A 22,303-nucleotide genomic window follows, 5' to 3' on the forward strand; every position below is an offset into this window, starting at 1 on the left:
CTTGCCTCAAGGTGAGGCTCATTATAGTAATGTAGAGCTCCCCATTGGATGGGTAGAAGTCAGGCACCAAAGGAGACCACACCATGTGCACATCTTCCCCTTCCCTTTGCCTGCTACAGGTCACTTCCTCTACCTGAGCCCCTCTCAGTAAATTACATCCAGCCAAATCCCCCCTCCTGGCTTCTGCTTCTTGGGAACCCAAACATTCAAAAAAATTATAAGTGAAGAAATTGGGTCTTTGAGAAATTTAGTGACAGAATTACAGAAGTTAGCAAGTGACAGAGCCAGACTGGAACTCATATAGGTTTGATATCCAAGCTTTGCTCGTAAGCTCCAGTTGGCTGGAATCAAACAAATATTCCCCGAGAAGCAGGTTGCCATTCCTCTTTACATCTGTTTTTACGATCCTCCCACATCTGCTAGCTCTTATACTCATTTGTTGCAGAAGTGGAAGCACAGACCATTGAAGAGCTAAAGCAACAGAAATCGTTTGTGAAACTTCAAAAGAAACACTACAAAGAAATGAAAGACCTGGTTAAAAGACACCACAAGAAAACCACAGACCTTATCAAAGAACACACTACAAAATATAATGAAATTCAGAATGACTACTTGAGAAGGAGGGCAGCTTTGGAAAAGACAGCCAAAAAGGACAGTAAGAAAAAGTAAGTTGAATGAATATTTCTGGTTTGTTCTATAGTGTGAAGGAAAAGAATCCTTTACATGGTTTTTCAATGTTTTACACCATATTTTGGCTCCAGTGCAAGAGGGAAAGCCACCTCAGCTCAGTTTTGCTTGTGGACTCAATTTCTTTAGTTGCCTGCATCCTAAGAAAAGATACGCAGGCAATTCTACCCTTGAGTTCTGGCCTGTGGACCCAATACCAGTTGACTGACTTCCCATATGACAGCTGCCAACCTGGCAGATATGAAATTTTGCTGTGTTCTAGAACCTAGTTGAAGAGGTAACTTGTTATAGAAAAGACTAGTTTCAACTACCCTTTGCTGCTCTTGCTGAAACCCGCAAAGCCTTGCACAGGTAACCCTTGTGTTTGGGCCTAGTGGCCCCCACAGCCCCTTGACAGGGAGAAGCATCTCTTACACATTCATTCAACCAACATTTATTGAGTGTCTGCTGTGTGCCCTAGGGACACAGCAGTGACCATGCCTTATGCAGTTACCACCCATAAGTAGCTAGCATGGCAATGCAGGGAACTATGTGATCATGCAAGTCACCTGCCATTGTGCTGAATCAGATAGGCTCTACTACATCCTTTCTTTCATTTCCTTACAGAATAATCTTATCTAGATGCCAGGTTATAGACAGATGTAAGAGGCAATATCAGATCCATATTGTGACATAAGATTTAATATGTGCTTAACTTAAAGGCACAATCAAACCCAGTACTTGGGTTTTAAAAAGCAACATCATCATCATTTCTTAGAATTAGATTAGTTTTAGAAGCCATCAAGGTGAACTGCTGCCACTAGGAAGAAGCCAAAAGCTAAAGACATTAACGCTTACCCACAGTCACATAAAAAGTTCAGGCAAAGCTTGGCTTGAAACTTCTCCTAAATTTCTGTTGTAGTGATGTATACGTGGCCGTTTGTTTATTCACATATTTGCTTACTGGGACGTCATATCCTGAACGCTTCTAATAGAGTAAAGAAGTAACTTATGATAGAAGATATACATAAAAATCCTATGAAAATAGAGAAAGGAAAGCAATACATATACATACAGGCTGAGTGGCTACCAGTTATTCAGGCCCACAGTCCGATATGGGAGTCGTTAGCCACATGTGGCTTTTAAGCCCCTGAAAAGTGGCTCATGGAAACTGAAATATGCTGTAAGTATAAAAAATGTACCAGATTTCAAAAACTTCATTTAAAAAAAAAAGAACATAAAATAGCTCATATTTTTATATTGACATATTGATTTTATTTTAATTATATATTGAAATGATAATGTTTCAGGTGTACTAGGCTACCTGAAATATGTTATTAAAATTAACTTCACTCATTTGTTTTTTCTTTTCAAGGTAGCCACTAAAAATTTTAAATCACATACTTGGACCATGTTATATTTCTACTGGACAGTATCAACCTTTTATCAACTGCTTAATTTCTGTCCTTGAACACTGAAGTTAGCTCTTAGCTTCTAAGAAAAGGGAATATGGGTAAACAATTCTCCTTATCTGATTAAAGCAAACTTGTTTGTTTTTCTAAGAGAGACAAACATTTTCCTGGTACTAAATTATAAGAGAATTCATCTCATGGATCTTAAACAGACAGTATTAGGCAACAAGGGATCATGTCTTCAACTCTGTTTTTACAAAAGATACAGAAACACTGTTCCCTTTGTTATTTTTTTATACTTTTCTTCAAAAAATAAACAAAAGTCCGTAAGCATCTAGTATCAAAAGATACATCAAGAGAAACTTCTCCTCAAGAGGCAAAGCACTGAGATCTGATTATGTCTGTCTATCTCCCATCACCTTTGATACACAGTAAAAACCTGGAAAAAGCTCAGAGTAATAAATGGAAATATTGTCCATTAGATTAGTTTCTTATTAAAATATCCACTGTCTTCAACTGAGCTTTCCACATCATGGAAAGAGCAGATCATTCAAAGATAGTTTCTGTCCAGACACTGACATGCAGTGTTTGTGTTGTTTTTGAAAACACAGACTTTGCCTTATGCTAGATGTCTGTCCTTGGATGAGCTTCTCTGGGCTCCCCCTTACTGTGTCTTTAGGCAAATTGTCTCACTGAATCTCCCTTTCTGTAATGTAAACTGGAGATAGTCATACCTACTTGTTGAGTTGCTGTGAAAACCAAAAGTAGAGAGTGCCTGACACATGTTGAGTGGTCAATAAGTGTTGACCTATTGCCTCTGTTGTGGTGGTTGTGATACTTGTGGCTGATTGAAGAAACACCTTTATGTTCTGGTTTCACTGACTTCCTGCTACAAAGGACAATAAATGTATCTCATGCTCATGCTAAGATGGAGGTCACCTCACTGATGCTACTTATTGTTATATTGACAAATAAACTTGTATTCATGCCAGGACGGAGGGCCACCTCAATGCTGCCATGCCATTCTGATGTATCAGGCTCATGAGCCTTGTAGAATGTTCATTCTCATTTGGCATTGCACATAGAAATGCAAATAGAAACCTTTGAAAGAATTCTGAATCCCTTACTTGCCACAATAGGATCCTAACACCAAGTTCAGTTCAACATCAACACCGACATCATCCCTTATTTGCCTCTCCCTGTAGCACCATCAATACTGGCCTAAGTCAAAGTGAAAGCAACAGGAATTAGTGCCAGCTGATTCAAGAAACTTCCACCCATTCCACCTGGCCACAAGTGAAAAACATGGAGGTAGAATCTGATGTGCTAGGTCTCTTAGGTGGTTTAGTTTTTTTCTGCAGAAGTTTCCATGTGAATGAAGAAAACAGACCCGCTCTTGGTGCCCCATTCTCAACATAATCACTTTTTTCTGTGTGCCCTAAAAAAAGTAAGAGCACAAAATTTGAAGGAATCACACCATATGTTTTAGCACAATTAGTGAAAATTGCTTTGATTTATTTCAACATTTCTCCTTAACTCCTCAATATCTGTATAATTCTCTATGAACAACTCAAAGAAAGTCACCATGCACAGAAAAGCACTCAATAAATATTTTTCAATAAACTCATTCATCCTCCTTTCTCTTGTAACCTAAGCATTTGGCAGAAAGTTCCATTTTGGGTAGAGCTATCCATGAAATTGGTACATCTCCCAAAGAAACTGATTTTAATAATGTACCTTTGCTATTAAAAGATGTCAAGAAACAGAACATGTCAACCTGGGGAGGGGGAAAGTTTTGCTGGCACATGGGATCTGCACATGCTCTGTTTTATATCCATATTACCCAGATGCAAAATTTAGCACCTCTTCAAATCCTCTGACAGAATCCAATCAATGTCGAGTGTATTGAAGTCATTATAGGAGATAAGTAGCTGGGAATTACATTATACATGTCCTGTTTTAAAAAATTACAAGATAAAAGACTTAAAAAATGCTTATTAGACATTGTTTTTCCCAATGGGGGGATTATCATTCTCTCCACAACTACCACAGGGTCCCCAGCCTCCTGACTTTCCTTCTCTACCCCTACCTGAAATCTCACAAACATCATCCACTTTCTATTGGAGACCCTCTGCTGCCCTTGGGTATTGGCCTCTATCTCAAGTGGTTTATTAAAACATTTATTTCCCAACAACACAGCACTCTATCTAGGAGGAACTATGGTGTGCAGTCTTCCCTACAACTTGTTATGACCTGCATGTTTTCTGATCAAACTCCATGTCTCTGCAGATCAGATCCCAGCAGTCCTGACCATGGTTCATCAGCAATTGAGCAAGATCTTGCTGCCCTTGATGCCGAAATGACCCAAAAGTTAATAGACTTGAAGGACAAACAACAGCAGCAGCTGCTTAATCTTCGACAAGAGCAGTATTATAGTGAAAAATACCAGAAGCGAGAACATATTAAACTGGTAAGCCTGAGAAACACAATTGTGTTTATATGGCTGGAACCGTCTTTTCTATAGAAAACTCTAAAGAGTTTCTAAAGATAACTTTAAAGAGAAACAGTGGTGGGTCTGGCTGGAACCTTCCTCTGGCTTCCTTGGCCAGTAATCTTATCTGCCAGGTTATTGAGAGAGATAAGATGCATTTCTCAGATCCATATTGGGACATGTGATTTAACACATGCTTAACTTAAAAGCACAATCAAAACCCAGTACTAGGGCTTTTAAAAACAACAAAATCATTTCTTAGAACTTGAATTGTATAAGGGCACCTAGTATCTACCTCACTAATAATTTACAAGCTCTGCTATTCCAGAATCTTTACCAAGCTCCTCTCTGTTCCCCAATGATGCTATGTTTGTTTTTGTTCTAACTTACTTTGCGGTTATAATAGTCTTTTAGGGGAGAATATGAACTCTTACAAGGAGTTTAAAAAAAAAAAAAAACACTTACCCTGGCTCAAGAAAATTAAGAACATGCTACAAGTAAATACTCACTTTTTTTTTTTTTTTTTTTTTTTGGTGTCACCGGGACTTCCAAGCACTAAACAAAGTGCAGAGTTCACTCTCCTACATTTAGGAGAGTATCTACATGGACAGTATGAAATGTCTACCCAATTGCTGAGGCTCCCTATGGAAGGAGATGATCACTAGTCTGTCTCATAGCGATCACTAGTCTCTCTCGTAGTGATCAATTTTGTCCCCCAAAAGTTTTTCTCAAAGATTATGACATTCTCTCCACTTTGTTGATGCCTCAATATAATAGGGTCATGATAAATATTTGGTGACAGATTAAATGAATCAAATGATAAAGTAGCCTTGAAAATAAGCATGTGCCCCAAACAAATGAGTAAGCTAATAGAAATTCAAGTATATCCAGAGTTTGTATGTGTTTGTACGAACTGTTTCTGTGCCAAGGTCCTGTCTATCTAAGAGAATTCCGAAGCTGTTTCTGCTTTGGAGATCACTGGATGCTTTAGCCATTGGTGGATGGTTTAGCCATCACTGCAAAATAGGTGATTCAGTGTCATGCTGTTGACCTAGCACTGGTTCCCCAATGATAATATTAATATGCAAATGAGCAGGTCAAAGTCACATGAGGACTTAATTAAACATCAGATTCCAATTAGCCAGTTATTCTCAACTTCAGCATGCATCAGAATCACTTAGAAGGCCTCTTAAAACACAGATTGTTGGTCCTTGCTCCAAATTTCCAATTCATCAGGACTCTTGTAGGGCTGGTGCTTCTGACGCTTTGGGTCCCATGACCACACTTTGAGGATCTCTGCCTGATTCCTAAATGTAAGGCTTGAGGATTTATTTTTAACAAGCTCTGCCTTGCTTTGGTGGGCTGCCTTGTTTGTGAATCACTGAAATAAGAATGGTAGGGCTGGGGTCAGGTTCAGTGTAAGGGATTGCCTGATAGGCCAGAGGAAGTCAAAGTAAATCTTAGTGAGAAATAATGGCTTTGAGACCTTGCTACAACCACAGCCATCTGATTTTTCTCCAGTACCTCATCCCTAGTACTCCAGAAAATAACAACAATAATAAAAATTAAAATAACACCCATGTATTGAGATTCACGATAGGGGCTATAGCCGGTGCTAAGCTATTTACAGAAATTGTCTGAGTTAATCCTTACACTAACCACCACTGGAGTTTAGTATTATTGTCAGCTTATTATGCAAATAAAAAACAGAGCAATTCAATGACTTTCTTTAGCATATTCATGGTATATACAACCATCAGCACAATTTTAAAACATTTTTATCACCTCAAAAAAAACCCTCGTTCATTCATCATTAAACAAATACTTATTAGATACCTACTCAGTAAATATTTTCAAATAGAAGCGGATAAAAATGACAACAATCCCAGCCTCTATGGAGGTTACATTCTAGATGAGAGGTCAAGACCATGAACAAAATGAATTGGTAAGGGGCACCTGGACGGCTCAGTCGGTTAAGCATCTGCCTTTGGCTCAGGTTGTGATCCCAGAGTCCTGGGATGGAGCTCTGAGTCCAGCTCCCTGCTCAATGGGGAGTCTGCTTCTCTCTCTCCCTTTGCCCCTGCCCCCCCTCATTTAGTGCTGTCTCTCTCTCTCTCTCTCTCTCTCTCTCTCTCTCTCTCTCTCTCTCTCCTTCTCTCTCTCCCTCTCTCTCATATAAATTAATAAAAGCTTTAAAAAAATAGTTTGGTAAAATATATAGTATGTCAGGTGGTCCTGAGGGTTTAGGAGGAAAATCAATGAGAAGTGGGGAAATAGGGATTAGGGATGGAAGGAAGTTTGAGGAGTATGCTTTGAAATTTTAAATCAAGTAACCAGAAGGTCTCAGTGAGAGGCAGCATCTGATTTAGGAATGAAGGACTGATCCCTACAAGCACATGGGGCAGGAATTTGCCCAGCAGAAGGATTAGCAAATGCAAAGACTCTGGGTTAGGGATAAGCCTGTCTGTTGGGGGAGCAGCAGGGTGGTTCCATTTTAGGATGTTAGAGATGAGACTTTTGGGGCTGGGGCAGATCTCTTACTGTTGTAGGCCTCTCTATGGCCTCTGTGTTTCATTCAGAGGGAAGTTGATGCCACTGAAAGGTTTTGAGTGGAGTGACATGACCTAAAGTAACATTTATGAGGATCACTCTTGTGTACATGGTGAAGAGTAGGGCCCCAGGAGAAGGCCATCCCAAGGCACAGTTCCGTTGAATGGTGGCCCATGGCATTAGAAGTCCGGTGGTTCTCTGGCAGATGACTGCAGTTGACAAACAGGGTCAAATATCACTTTGAGGACTAGGCAATCCAGCTGTAACCTGGAGTTTTTCCCCAGAATTCTAGCCCCTAGCAAGATTCCATTCCCCAAGGAGAGAGACAAGGCTGAATAAGAGGGAAATCCAACAGCCATGAGAGAGTCCTAAAAGAAGAATTCAAAGCATGGATGTAAACAGAAGCCCAAACATACCAAAAGGGCCTTTCCAGGAGCAGGGGACGGTACACATGGGTGCAGAAATCACAGGGAGAAGCTACAGAAGCTCAGCATCACAGAAGAAACACCTGAGCGTGAGGCATCACATCACATTCCACCAGAGGAGACCACACAGGGCTGCTCAACAGATTTTCTCCCAGGGAAGCTTGGCTTAGGAACTAGGGAAGACCCAGATGAGCTTGTAGGTGGAAAAAGCCACCTGAAGGGACAAGCAGGAGAAGTAGTAGAATTCCTATGGGAGGTGGCAATCCCACAGCACGTGCTCCTACACCCTTCTCCTTAGGAAGGAACAAGTGTGTCCATAGTAAAAGCTTTGAAGAGTTTTCAGAAAAATGTACATACATGTTCAAGCCAGTCTGGCCCTTTCAGGGCAAATATACTCAAAATACTCCTCGTTTCACCTTTGTGACTATGGATTTGGGTTTCGGATAAAGCCCTAATGCCATTGAACACAATTGTTATTCTTTTGTTAAGAAACTTAAGGCCCAAACACCTAGGATTTAAAACCACACAAAGTTTATTTTATTGCCATTTGGAGGCATCCACAATTTATACCAGTGTCTTTGGCTGGCATGTATCAGAACTTTCTATCACTCCATTTGTAACAACCAGAAATTGTTCTGCCAGGAAATCTTTTGACTGAGAGTACCCAGAAGTGTCAGTTCTATCTTTGGTTGTGGATCCTAGTTAGGAACAGGCCTCTCAGGCTAAATTAGACAAGTGGAAGTGTAATTAAAAAGTAAGTAGGCCCCAGGTAAAAAGGAGTATTTGGGTGATGAGGAAAATTAAACAAGATATTTCATCTCCCAAAATTGCTTTGGGAATTAAATACAGATGTGTTTAGGTTAAGGTTTATACATTTCAAGTGCTGGCACCCACAGTTCAAGGATTAAGAAAGAAAGTATTACATCAATAAACTCCCTGCCAAACCTTCATTTAAAAAAAATATTTGCAGGAAGCCTGACTGGCTCAGTTGGTAGAGCATGTGACTCTTGAACTTGGGGTTGTAAGTTCAAGCCCCACGTTGGATGTAGAGATTACTTGAAAATAATATCTTTTAAAAAATTAATATTTGCAAAACACTGGAAATGAAGATGTGGTCACCACACACACTCAGGGAATATGTGTCTCAAAGTTATAATAGCATATGATAAATGAAATAATAAAATTATCAGCAAACTGATGTGAAAACCCAGATGTGGGAGCAACTTATATAACTATATAAATTGATAAACATCAACAGAATATCTTTGAGGTAATTGTTCATAGGAGCTAGAGAATGCACACCAAGCTCCATAGACTCTATTGCTTCAAAGAAATGTTTATACCTGTCCAAAGAAGAATCTCTGTCTTTAAAACTCTGTATCCAAATAGCTCTGCAGCCTGGTTACTCAAGTGTGGGTCCCAAATCACTTGGGACCTGTTAGACATGCAGTCTCCTGCCCCACTCCAGACCTGGTAGGTCACAGTTTACATTTTAATAGGAGACCCAGGTGACTTGTTACACGTTCAGGTTAAAGAAGCACAGTTTCAGAGCCATCAGTCCTTATCTTTGCTCAAAAGGCCTTTTGGAATACCACTAAAGTTCTTTTTAGTTGAAATGAAAAATGCAGCATGAGCTCCATTATTCACAGCTGCTCATCAAGCTGAAGGGATACCTATTGGTGTCAAAGGCACAGGGCCTGTGGAAATCACTCCTGTCATTTCCTGCCTGTACTGGCAACAGGAGAAAACACTTTCAGGTAGAGGTGAATGAAAAAAAAGATGCAAATTCCTCAACTCCAATCATGGTCATGTACTCCCTGAAATCTCTCCATAGACATTGTGGGGATCTGTGAACCCCAGTTGGGGACCCCTGTTCCAAAGATAGGTTGGGATGTCTGCTCTAAATTAACCTGTTTTTCAGCAGCAGCCTTAGGGTGACCCTGAGTTTGGTTATACCATTAGGGTTAGGCTTTCGTTTTAGAAGTGACTTGGTGTGAGGGTGCCTGGGTGGCTCAGTTGGTTGAAGTTGAGCATCTGACGCTTGGCTTCAGTTCAGGTCATGATTTCCAGTCCTGAGATCAAGCTTGAGTCAGCTCTGCGCTCAGTTGGGAGTCTGCTTGAGCACCTACACTCTCTCAAATAATTAATTGATTAATTAATTTAAAAATAATAAAAATAAAAGTGACTTTGGTAAGTGATAGAAAGTATTAGGAGGTCCCTCTGGGGGCTCTTGATGATGTCAGTAATGAGAGGCTGCTGCTGAAAAACAGATTAATTTAGAGCAGACATTCCAACCCTATCTTTGGAACAGTGGTCCCCAACTGGGGTTCACAGATCCCCACAATGTCTATGGAGAGATTTCAGGGAGTACATGACCATGATTGGAGTTGAGGAATTTACATCTTTCTTTTCATTCACCTCTACCTGAAAGTGTTTTCTCCTGTTGCCAGTATAGGCATCACATTCAAAACCCATAGCTTGGGATCCCTGGGTGGCTCAGTGGTTTAGCACCTGCCTTTGGCCTAGGGTGTGATCCTGGAGTCCTGGGACCAAGTCCCACATCAGGCTTCCTGCATGGAGCCTGCTTCTCCCTCTGCCTGTGTCTCTGCCTCTCTCTGTGTGTCTCTCATGAATAAATAAATAAAATCTTAAAAAAAAAAAAAACAAACCCATAGCTTAGTGAGAGGCAATTCCCTGGTGATGTTGCTGGGGTCACTTCTCAGTCGCAGCAGCGCCTTTCCCGATGTTCTGTCTTCTCTCCTTTTCTTCTTTTTCATTGCTCAAGAAAAGATCTCCTCATTTTCTCTCATAGTCACCACACTCTTTATCCTCTGCAGAGACTTGTTTTGCTTTGCTTTGCTTTACTCCCTATGTTTTCTCCTCTTTCTCATGTTTTAAGTCTCACACGTGTGCCAGTCCCACTCATTTCTCCCTTCCTTCACATCAGCCTTAATGGCTGCTATTGTTCTTTACATCCTCCCATTTATCTCACTAAGAATCATTTCTGGGCCCAAGTCCTGAGTTCTTCAGGTCCATGCCAGTCCCGGGGATTGAAAGATGTTTCATAGTGACAGCTCTGGGTGAATACTGACCAGCTACTGATGGATGTCATATCAGGATGTGAGTAGTGATGAGTTGAGGCTCTGGAGGCAAATGTCATTTCTGGCCACTGCTCTTCAACTGAGTAGCTGTGTGACCACTCTGAACTTTCATTTTCTCATCTGTCCAATGGATGTAAGAATAATCCTTACTTCATTGAAGTGTAAGGAGGAATAATGAGATAATGTTCAGAAATCCTTGCTTTTAATGAAGACTTTGTAAAAAATTATACATGAATTGACTAGGAAATCTTTACTTCACATATAAATGTGTATTGCAGTTTTTAACATCTTGCTTCAACTTGATGGAGCTCATTGCCTTCCTTTTGATGATTTCAGGACACCATTTGCTGTTGCAGCCTGTAAATAAGACAACCTTGAATTTTCTCCCTTCTATGGTCAACCAGCTGAAGTATATGGGCCAGGAGTAATTACAGTGTCAGGAAGTAACTCTACTGAGTTGTGGTAGTGTTCTCTGTCTTCCTCCAATATTCTGACCTTAACATGAGATTATTTTTCTTGATAAATAAATGACTTAACTTTCCTAAAAATTTTACATTCTCCACCAAATAAGAAATGACAAATAAATCAAAGAATTTAGTAGTGAAATAAAGAATGAAAGAATTGTCAAAATGTGTTCTTATTTGTTACCACTGGGTAACCCTAATAGAATGGATGTTGTTCTTTATAGATAGATAGATAGATAGATAGATAGATAGATAGATAGATAGATAGAAGTTATCTTTATCTTACATTCCATTGCTTTAATTATGAGCAGAAATTCCCTGTGTATATTAGTTATTTGTATTCCTTTTATTATTTTTTTGGCAGGAAATAGGATTTGTTGGTGGGCATGAATAACAAAAGGGCAGTGCCAAGACTCTCATGAATGCAGGGCCCATCATTTGTCCAGGGGACCATGATTAGGGATGTATTACACCCCATAGCCATCTAGAATGAACTGCTTTCCAGCCACCATATGCTCAATTTATTTGCATTAAACTTATTCAAGCCCTACTTCTTGGGAATATGGCTCTTTTGGTGGTCAGGGAACTTGAACTTGGCCCTGAGCAGAGCCTTAATCACATGCTCCTTGTTCTGCACCTCAGTGTAGAGGGACATGATGACTTGGCCAATGGGAACCCTGGCCACTGTGCCCTGGGGCTTTCCAAAGGCACCTTGAATATCTGTCTGGAGCCTAGATTGGACACAGTACTGTCAGAAATGAATGTCTACTAGAAAGGACTGTTTCCAAGGTCCCTCGAGGCAACCAATACAAACAACAGGCTGCATATACTAACCACAGAGGCTACTGTTTGCAACCATTACACACCAGACCCCCAGGGCGGAAGGGTATAGTCAGCTTAGTTGGCTGTGGATTATAGTCTTTTTTTTTTCTTTTTATGGACTTCCCATTCATATCCATCACCTGCTTTTCTGTTGGATTATATCCTTTCCTTTTGACGCATAGAGTTTATGTGGTATCTTTTCATTTATTATTTTGGGAGGTTGGGCAAGTTAGAGAGTATGAAACACACTTATGTAATCATTTATTAATCAGAAGTTCTTGAAGGCCTGCTGTGGTCCTCATACTGGTGGGGGAATTCCATGTGGACCAAGCCTAAATGTAGTCCCTGCCCTCAGGGGCTTACAGTGGTTAAGAGGACAGGTTGTGAAATCAGACAGATCTATTAATAGTATGCCCATCTTTATCAGGTAGCTTTGTTGCATAATAAACACCTCAAAACTTATTGCCTTAATACAACAATTTGTTTACCTCTTGATTCTATGTGTAGCAATTTGAGCTTGACTCAACTGGATGGTTCCTCCAGTCTTGGCTGGGCTTATTCACGTGTCTCTGATTCAGCTGTCCATCACCTAGTGGCTCTGATTCTGGAATTTGTCTGGCTGTTGGCTGGCTCAGATGACTGATCCACATCTCTCATCATCCAGCAGGCTACTCTGACCTTGTTCATGTGAAAATTGAAAAGGATTCCACTTGAGAGCAAGAGGAAATGGACAGGTGTTTTGAGAGATCTTCTAAAATTCTTCCTTTTTCTTTGGTCAAAGCAAGTCATAAGATTTGTCCAGATTCAAGGGATAGGGAAATAGATCCTATCTCTTAGGGGACCTGCAAGTCACATTACAGAAAGCGTGAATGCAGGGAATGGTGGAGAATTAGGGCAATAATCTACACACAGCCCTCATACTTTGGATGTGAGATGCAATAAAATCATCCATGGAAACTTAACATGGTGCCCAAAAGATAGTCATCATTCTTTACCAAAGAACCATTTGCATAGTATTTAAGCTAAGGAGACATAACTTCCATTTTTCGTTGTATAACATTAGCTAAATAATTTTACCTCTTTGAGTGTCTTTATCCTCATTTTTAAAATGAAAAGTTTGTACAAGAATGGTTGTAAAGTCTTCCTCTGACAGTAATGCTAATTTCCTTTAATTATAGAATCAGAGATGACCCAATTCTTGGGCCTATTAAATAATGAGGAATTTAAGTTTAAAGCAATAAATTTTGTTTTTTCTTTTGTGTGTGTACACAATATATCTTAATGTACTTTTATGTGTTAATTAGTAACTATTTAGGTAACATTAAGAAAAAAAAGTCAGTAAATAGAACCATCCCCAAAGGCAAAGAAAATAATAGTTTTGACTTGTGTCAACTTAAGAAGCTTAGGGAACAGAAGGGATTCTGCTGGAAGGAAAATCCCAGAATAGAACCCACAAGTCTGATCATTTCTTTTGTGCCCTCTGGAATTACAGGACTCATTGCATTCTATTTGCCAAGTCAGGGATGCTGAAATGATATATTTTGCATTAAGATAAAAAAGTAGCTGACATGCTGTGGTATTTATCTTCACAGGCAGCTCTTTTGAGTCTGGATTCCAAAAGGACTGTTGAAATATTAAGCCCATGATTTATTGCCCTATTTTAGTAACAAACCACAGGACAAATCACATATCTTTTAATCAGATCTCTTTTGCTAATTATTTGAAAACCTCTAGTTTTGTACATTATTGCTACTTTCCCACATCTGAGTGCTAACTAATATTTATTTTATTTATTCTAAACTAAATGGTCTTGACATCTTTTAAAATTACAAAGCCTTATCCTAAAATTGTAGTGGTTTGGTTGTGGTTTTTTCCATTGACTTAATCAGATATAATAGTCTCAATTAATTTGATGAAATTCAAAATTTTCTCATTGGTAAAACCCAAGTATCATTAGCATACCTTAAGTAGAGGTCCCTTTATAAAATTCTCGATTTTTTCAAAAGTTTGAATGTATTTCCATTTGACAGCCTCATAAAAGAATACCAGAAATATCATTCAAGGGAGTATGGTACATTGATCTATTTATATTTCCCAGAAAGCTAAAAAGCTGACATTTACCTCGGTGTAACTTAAAAGTGAAAAATAATTCTAAATGTTACATATTTAATGAACATTGACCAGGAATTGTGATGAGATTTTTTTTTCTTTTCTTTCCTTTTTGTTTTTTTGTTTTTGTGTGTGTGTGCATGTTTTTTTGCCAAGCAAAGAATTCCAAGGATCTTTTAACATTTAGACTCAAATAAGTTGCTATAAATTTTATGTAGTTATGCAAATATTAAGAAATAATTTCATAAGTATGAGAGAACATCTCAGACAATGATTGTTGCCCTTTTAGTCCAAGATTTTTGTCCTCTTGAAAAGAAAAGAGAACAAATGAAGAATATCAGCTCCCTGTGAACTGAACCTGTCAGCTCATGGTTGGACCATCAGTACTAGCACAAACATCCAGCGCATCATAGGTGCTCAGTAAATAAATACTGGTTGACTGAATGAATGAATGTTTCTCAATTTGAATGGCAGGATACACTCTAGTGTGAGTGTCCACCTTGCATTTTAAATTGTCAGTAATGTCTTTAGTCCACAAATCATTACTTGGTTTAGAAGCATCATAAATTAACTCTTTGTAGAAGAAAAAACAACAAATTATAGTGAAAATTCAGTGGATGTTTTGATGAGCAGAAAAGAAGGTAGTATCTTTTCTAGATATATTACTGGAAGGGGAAGGAAAATGGGTTGTGCCTAAAGTCTGAACATCCTATACTTGACTTTTGCTTATTTTCCAAAATTGTCCTTCTTAAGAAAGAGACTCTAAGCATGCCAATCTCTGTCCACATGTTTTTTTTTGTTTGTTTGTTTGTTTTGTTTTTTAATCCCTTTTGAGTTAGAGTTAAGGAATTATTCTCTTCCATGGAAACCATTCTCTCACCCTCAAATAACTAACTCAAGTGAATTTCAGCACGGAGTTGAAAACAAGCATGAAATTATGTTCCCCCAGGGCTTTTCTTTTTCACTCCTTAAAAGGTTTGGAACATTTAACTAGGGGAGTTGTCAAGAGTGGTAAATAAATAAGCCCAATAATTGAAATGTGCCTATTCCTTTGGGCCAAAGAAAAGAACCATACTAAAAGTTAAAATTATATGTTTACTGCAATTCAGTTTAACCATGTACTTTCTTGTCCCCCCCCCCCTCAGGAATTCTAAACTAATCTTTTCTTCATCTTCAGTGAGTTTTGTGACTAGTGCATGATTGAGTAGTTCTTTGAGTAGAGTCTATCTGCTAATAAATACACCAAAAGTGAGTGCATCTTTAGGTTAGCTAAAAAACACTTCAATTATTGTGTGAAAAATCCCTCTTCTGGGTCCTGATTTCACACCTCATGCAATAGAAATTCTGGACCCAAATATGCAGTTTCCTTTATCTTATTTGGGGTTTTCTATTTCAAGTTTTTGCCACAATTCTTTTGGTTGCAAGTGACAAGAGTCCATGTTGAACTAACTTATACACTAGAAACATGCATAGGGTAGATCACATAAGGAAAGAATGACCATAACACCAGGGAAGGGAAGGCATGGAGAAATGGATGCTTGCAATCACTGGCAGCCCTTTCTATGCCTGGCGTCTCCCTATATGTCTCCCCTTTTCCTTCTGTTCCTTTCTCTCTTTCTGTCCTTCTCCCTCTTTTTCTCCTTTCTTCTCTCTCTCTCTTTCTCTCTCTCTGTCTTCCTCTCTCTCTTTCTTTCCAATGTGTATTAGCACTATTCTTTTCTAACAGCATACAGGCTTCCCTTTGTCAGAAAATATAGGCCAGCCTTATCTAAGTTATTTCTTTCTCTAGTAGCAGGTTGGAAAAATCTTGAGGAAAGCCTTGTAAGCATCATGTTATTGGCCAAACTTGCATCCTTAGACCAATCACCTGTGGCTAAGGTCAGGTGATGACTGGTCCAATTTAGATAAATGCCTCCCCTGGGACCAGTTTCCTTGGCCAAGGGTGGGGATAAAGAATACAGTAGCTCCTATGGGAACCACATTTGGCACAGAGCCAGTTCTCAGAAAGCAGAGGTTCTTTCTGGAGATGTAGTGTTAAGTAGAGAAAGCCATAGCCAGGCCCCAAATCTCTCTTTAGTTGTAGGAAGGGGATAATTATACATATTGATGCATATGTGTGTGTGTGTGTGTGTATGCCATATATGCCAGTTTTGTGGGACTCTGACAATAGTAGTATATTATTAACCAAGACACATAATATTAATCATTTTACCTCCTGGACCCTAAGGAGAGGAAGTGTAAAAGAAATGTTGAAAGGACAGAATTATAGTAAGAGTAATGGTCTTTTGGGAATAGCTGGAAAAGCAGAATGCTACAGGGAGGGGTCTGTAGTGTGGAAGAGTGGGAGACGCCAAGGGAAACTGAGCACAATGGAAAGACATTCACATATTTGCCATATTAAACACAGGGATGCTGTCCTTTTTAAAACACATATTCTCTGTGATTCTAAGGAAACATTGTTTTCATTAGTTGCATGCAAAACCATGTTTTAAAAGATATACTTGGATTTCATAATAAGGCATTTGTTTCTTATGAAACAAAACTTAGCTTGTGGGGTGCCTGGGTGGCTCAGTTGGTTAAGCATCTGCCTTTGGTTCAGGTCAGGATCCCGGAGTCCTGGGACCCAGCCTGGTATTAGGCTCCCTGCTCAGTGGGGAGCCTGTTCCTCCCCCTGCTCATGCTCTCTCTCTCTCTCACTTTCTTTCTCACAAATAAATAAAATCTTTAAAAAACAAAAATTAAAAAAACCCCAAACTTAGCTTGTTAAGTACGAAAAGTATATAGTCCTGAAAGTATTTCCAATAGGACAGCCCATGGCTTAAACATGATGTTTCATTATTGTCACCAAGGTCAGGATCCATGTGGCTTTAAAACTTTAAAGATTTCATTCACATCAATTTCTGAGTACTTATTTTGTGTAGAGTCTGGATTTCCAAAAAAATAATTATTAAGAAAAGGAGATTGCAGTGGTGGTATTCTTTTAGGGAGCCATAATAAAGTATGTACACATAAAGGTAAATATCTATAATATCTTTTACAAAAGCCAGTTAAAGGCCCAGGCTTAGAGTTATCTGGGCAGTCAAAGGAGAGAATTACCAAAGGCTGGTTTAGAAAGGAAAAGGGCATGGACAAGCAGGGACCCAGTTCCCACTCCCTTGTCAGAAACAGTTAAAGTAGCCCAGTGTAATGGAACTTTCTGTAATCATGGGAATGTTCTATATTATACTGTCTTCCATTCAAATGGAAATATCATCAAGGTGGAAAAAAATAACATAAGACAAAGCAAGTGTGGACAGTTCAGAGAGCAAAATACTGCCTAGATTATTGGGTATGATGAATGCTAGCCAGGAAAGGAAATTTGGAGCTGGGGCATAACAACATAGTGGGGATAGAAGGCCAGTTAAGGCTTTAGTACATACAAGAAGAAAAAAATATGTGGGATGGAGTGGAAGAACTAAGGAGAGACTTGGGGCAGGAAGGGAATTCTACATCTAGACCAGAGTTAGCAAAAATGTGCATCAGAATCCTGTTAACACAAAGCCATGAGATACATGGTAACAGGAGCAATTCACAAATCTCTATGATTCACTTGATGTGGAAAGTACGCAAGAAGGAAATCAAATATAATGTCCACTTTTGAACTAAATGGTGATAATTAGTGGGAAAACACAATGACTTATCTTCTGTGCAAGACAAATCCTAAACTTGCTTGTAGAAATGTTGAGATGCTGGTGAGCCATTCTCAGGTAGAGTTAGTCAGAAGTAGTACATGATGCTGAAATGAATTGAAGCCCCTAAGAGTTGAAGGACTGTGGTGTTTGCTGGAGATATACCATAAATTCAGGAAAGAGAGCTTTGTGTGAAAGTGTTGGCAACTGGCACAATGTCAGGAATATAGGATAAAGTCATGATCCCCAGCTGTGTGCAAAGTCACCCTGAGGCACCATGTTGAACTCACAGAGGCATGATAAGATATTTTACATTTTTTAAGGAAACAGCAACATCTGTTGGACACTGTGCAGACTACTACTATTAAGTTTGGACCTAACTATTTCATGAATAAATAAAGCTGTCTTTTTATTTCTTTTAGCTTAAGAGTATCATGAAAAAAGATCCTAAGGACAATGTGAACTAAGAAACTTTATGAATCTCTGGAATAATAAAAGTTAAGTCTGAGAAATGGCCAATAAGTCTAGGAACAAAAAAGTTTTTGTAATCTTAAAGCAAAATCAGGGGAATTCCAGTGGTTGAAGTGGAAGTGACATGATGGAGCTGAAGAATATCAGGCTGGGGCATCCAAGCTTTGGAAGCTGCAATTGGTCTTCTTCCATTGTAGGGTTAGAAATGAAAGAAAGGCCCAAGATGGAACAAAAGTTTAGGATTATGGGAGGGTAAGGAAAACAGAGATGGGTTTTTATGCAAAAGGAGTGTGACCATGAGGCACCTGGGTGGCTCGGCGGTTGAGCATCTGCCTTTGGCTCAGGGTGTGATCCCAGGGTCCTGGGATGGAGTCGTATATCAGGCTTCCCACAGAGAGCCTGCTTCTCCCTCTGCTTATGTTTCTGTCCCTCTCTGGGCATCTCTCATGAGCAAATAAATAAAATCTCTCTCTCTCTCTTTTTTTTTTTTTTTTTTAAAAAAGGGAATGTGTCCAGGGCAGAAAAAAAAGTTTGAGAGAAGAAAATGAAATGGTAGATCAAGTCCTGCCACAGGTAGGAAAAGATAAGATAGAAAACAAGGGCAAGAACTTTCCTCTTGGACGGAAGGGTAAGGAAACCAACTTAGGGACCTACAAAGTGGTCTAATAGGACTTGTGTGTATGTTTCTCCTTTCAGCTTTCACGACCACCCCAGGAGGGAAATGTTATCCTTGTGTCAGAGGTGAAGATGTTGAGTTTGAGGTAGTGAAGAGAATGTAGATAAAATGTCAAAGATCTTTTGAGACAGAAAAGAGGGACTCTGAGGGAATGTCTTAGTCCATTTGGGCTGCTATAACAAATTCTCATAGATTAAGTGTTTTAAATAACAGACATTTATGTCTCACAGTTCTGAAGGCTGGAAGTCCAAAATTAAGGTGCTCTGCTGTCTGGTGAAAGCCCACTTCCAGATTCATAGATGGCTATCTTCTCATTATGTCTTCACATGGCTGAAGGGGCAGTCGTGCTCTGTGGGATATCTTTTATAAGGGCATGAATGAGGGCTTAAACTTTGTGACCTAATCACCGCCTCACAAAGCTCCACCTCCTAATACCATTACAGTAGGGGTTAGGATATCAATATATGGATTCTGGGGGGACATAAACATTTGGCCCATAACAGAGAGCTTCTTTTAAATTTTCTCCGTCTTTCTCAGTGATCTAGACAGTGCCTCTCAAACTGTAACATGATACAAATCTCCTGAGAATCTTATTAAAAATGCAGATTTTGATTTAGTTGATCTGGGGTAAGGCCCGAGAATTTGATTTCTGTTGTGTTCCCAGGCAATGCAAGTGCTGCTGGTCCAAGATAGTTATGCTCCATTTTGAGTAACAAGATCTAGAAAGCCAAGTCATTGGCTCAGAGTTTGTAGAAGAGCACTAGGTATTTAGAGTATTTGATAAATATTTGTTGGATTGTGGCTAAACTGAATAGTTTACATAAAGGTGTTTGTTCTGGGATCAAAGGAGGTGGGAACTCTTCCAGAGTAAAGAGCAAATGTAGACGGTCTGAAGGAGAGACAGTGAGGAAGGCCAGGAGATGCAGCAGGTAGGGAACTTCTGTGAGACTTTGAGGAAGTGTAGTGCTTCCAATTGTATAGGGGGTGACAACAAATGAAAATAAATGTCAGAATTGGATGGGGAGAAGGGTTGTGGGATCTCAAACTCAGGGGTTTCCTTTTTATTTATTTATTTATTTTTTTTATTTATGATAGTCACAGAGAGAGAGAGAGGGGCAGAGACACAGACAGAGGGAGAAGCAGGCTCCATGCACCGGGAGCCCGACATGGGATTCGATCCCGGGTCCCCAGGATTGCGCCCTGGGCCAAAGGCAGGCGCCAAACCGCTGCGCCACCCAGGGATCCCAACTCAGGGGTTTCCATGACTGGATGGCGAGGTAGCTGAGGATGAGGACAGCTGAGAAAGGAAAGCAAGAAATGTGAGCAGATGATGGCATGATCAAGAAAATAAGGGAATATTCTGGAGTCAGGTGAATAACACAGATGACAAAGTGGAAACAAGTATGAAGGTCGTTGAATTAAAAAACATTGCTAGAAGATTTAGCAGTGGTCTGTAAAATGGGGACAGGCCCACAGAGACTCCTGGTGAAGTATCCAAATCACCAGAGATTTTGAATACTGATTTTCAGGCCCACCCCCTAGACATTTAGAGTCCATAGGCCTAGGAACAGGCCCCACAACCCACATTTTTAGGAAGTTGCTCAGGAGTGAATCTCATGTTGCAGCAAAGGTTGAAGGATAACCCTCTTAACTCCTTGGGGTTAGTGAGAGAGAAGAAAGATCTTGTGGGGAAAGAAAGGTGCTGGGTGCATGCCCTCAGCTAGAATAGAGATTGCAGGAATATCAAGGAAATTCCCAGAGGTTTTGCACATTGGAATTTTATGTCTAGACAGCTTGATAAATGGCACTATGAAGCTGTAATATTTCATGATTTCTGTAATTGTGATGGTCATGATCAAGCAATGTCTTTTGAATGATCAAATAGGTTTTCTGCTGGCCCACATCCCAGTTAATATTTGTTCAGATTTAATTCACTTCACAGATGAATGCATCAAATTTCACACTGTTAGGCTAATGTGCCATCTTTATTATAATTCTCTAAGAAAATATCTCCCTTAACTTTTTATTCTCTTACGTAAGAAGGGTTTTTCTGTGTTTTTTTTTTTAAGAAAAAAAATTCTAAAATCAAAATGAAAAGAGCATGGGGAAGTGGTAAAGGCTACAGGCCACAGAACCTAATTTGTTGGGTTTGTACTCAGCTCTGCCACTTACCTGTGAGTGTGAGCCCAGAACTTAAGCCACAGGTGTCAGTGTCTTCATGTGTAAAGTGAAGATAAAAACACAACCTCAAAAAAAAAAAAAAAAAAGCACAACCTCATAGTGCAGCTCTTATAACTGGATGAATTGAATACACTTAAAAATCTTCAAACTGTGCCAGCCATATGTAAATGATCAAAGCAAATTTGCTGGGACTGAGTAGATTGCTTTATCCCTGTTGCAGCAATCACTTATATGAAACTGTGTCAACGTACCCTGCTGTATCTGAGAATCTCTATCACTGGCCAACATCAGTGGTAGGATTTCAGAGGAAGCCCACACCATCTACTTGGGGCTCCAGTCAAACAGGTGGAGTCCAGTTGCCACCACTGCCTGAGTAATGGCAGAAGGTTCTCTAGGTTCTTCATGTGAAAAAGAGAAAGAGATGCGATTGGAGGAGAAAATGACCCTTGGGTAATTGATAAACATTTATTGAGCATCTACTGAATATGAGGAATGATGCAGAGGGCCTAGGATATGCAAACACAAACACAGTCTCTGATCTCAGGAAGCTTGGTTTAATAAGAAAATAGATGCAAGACAGTAAAATAATTGCTTTCATGGCATGTGTTAAAATCCAATGGTACCATACCATAGAAGAGAATTTCTGATGGTCTTTGGAAGGGACCCACATAGGGACACAAACATCAATTTCTAAGATGAGGAACTCATGGCCCTTGAAGCAATTAAACAATGAATTAAGTGGAAATCAAGAATTACAATTCATAGTTGATTATAATTTACATTCATGTTATTTTGAGCTTCACTGTATCTTCAAGAGACAAAGGGATTTGATAATCCCATTTATAACTGAGAAAATGTAGCACTCTTGACCAAAATCATATTTTTGAGGTCTTAGAGTGGGGACTGGAACCTGAGCCCACTCTGTTCGTTCTCTTCGCATTGAGCCAAGCTGCAGTAACCAGGACAATAATCTAAGGAATTCTGTTTAATTAAAAAAGACGTAGGGTTGCCTGGGTGGGTCAGTGGTTTGGCTCAGGTCATGATCCCCAGGTCCTGGGATCATGTCTTGCCTCAGACTCCCTGCAGGGAATCTGCTTCTCCCTTTGCCTGTGTCTCTGCCTCTCTCTCTGGGTCTCCCATGAATAAATAAGTAAAATCTTTAAAAAATTTAAAAAGAGATATGAGGATTACTTTCATATTACAACCTAGATAATGGTTTTTAAATCATGTCCCCATTGCCTGTTAGATGCGCAATTTTAACTATTGT

General features: G+C 39.5%; 1 protein-coding gene and 1 non-coding gene across 4 annotated transcripts in view; one reads left to right on the forward strand and one right to left on the reverse strand.

Annotated features, from left to right (window-relative positions):
- The window catches only part of PLCB1 (phospholipase C beta 1), a 673,777-nt gene that overhangs the window by 563,160 nt on the left and 88,314 nt on the right, over positions 1 to 22,303 (forward strand). For all 3 annotated transcript variants that reach the window (XM_055305255.1, XM_055305265.1, XM_055305262.1), the window contains 2 exons: positions 446 to 665; positions 4,368 to 4,548. In XM_055305255.1, the coding sequence (XP_055161230.1) occupies positions 446 to 665; positions 4,368 to 4,548 (401 nt within the window). The remainder of the gene's footprint in view (positions 1 to 445; positions 666 to 4,367; positions 4,549 to 22,303) is intronic.
- LOC129498828 (small nucleolar RNA SNORA70) lies at positions 11,886 to 12,020 on the reverse strand. The gene has a single exon (XR_008662210.1). It is a non-coding gene; the product is annotated as a small nucleolar RNA SNORA70 (small nucleolar RNA).

This window comes from Nyctereutes procyonoides, unplaced genomic scaffold (assembly GCF_905146905.1).
Source record: "Nyctereutes procyonoides isolate TBG_1078 unplaced genomic scaffold, NYPRO_anot_genome, whole genome shotgun sequence".
Taxonomy (NCBI): Eukaryota; Metazoa; Chordata; class Mammalia; order Carnivora; family Canidae; genus Nyctereutes; species Nyctereutes procyonoides.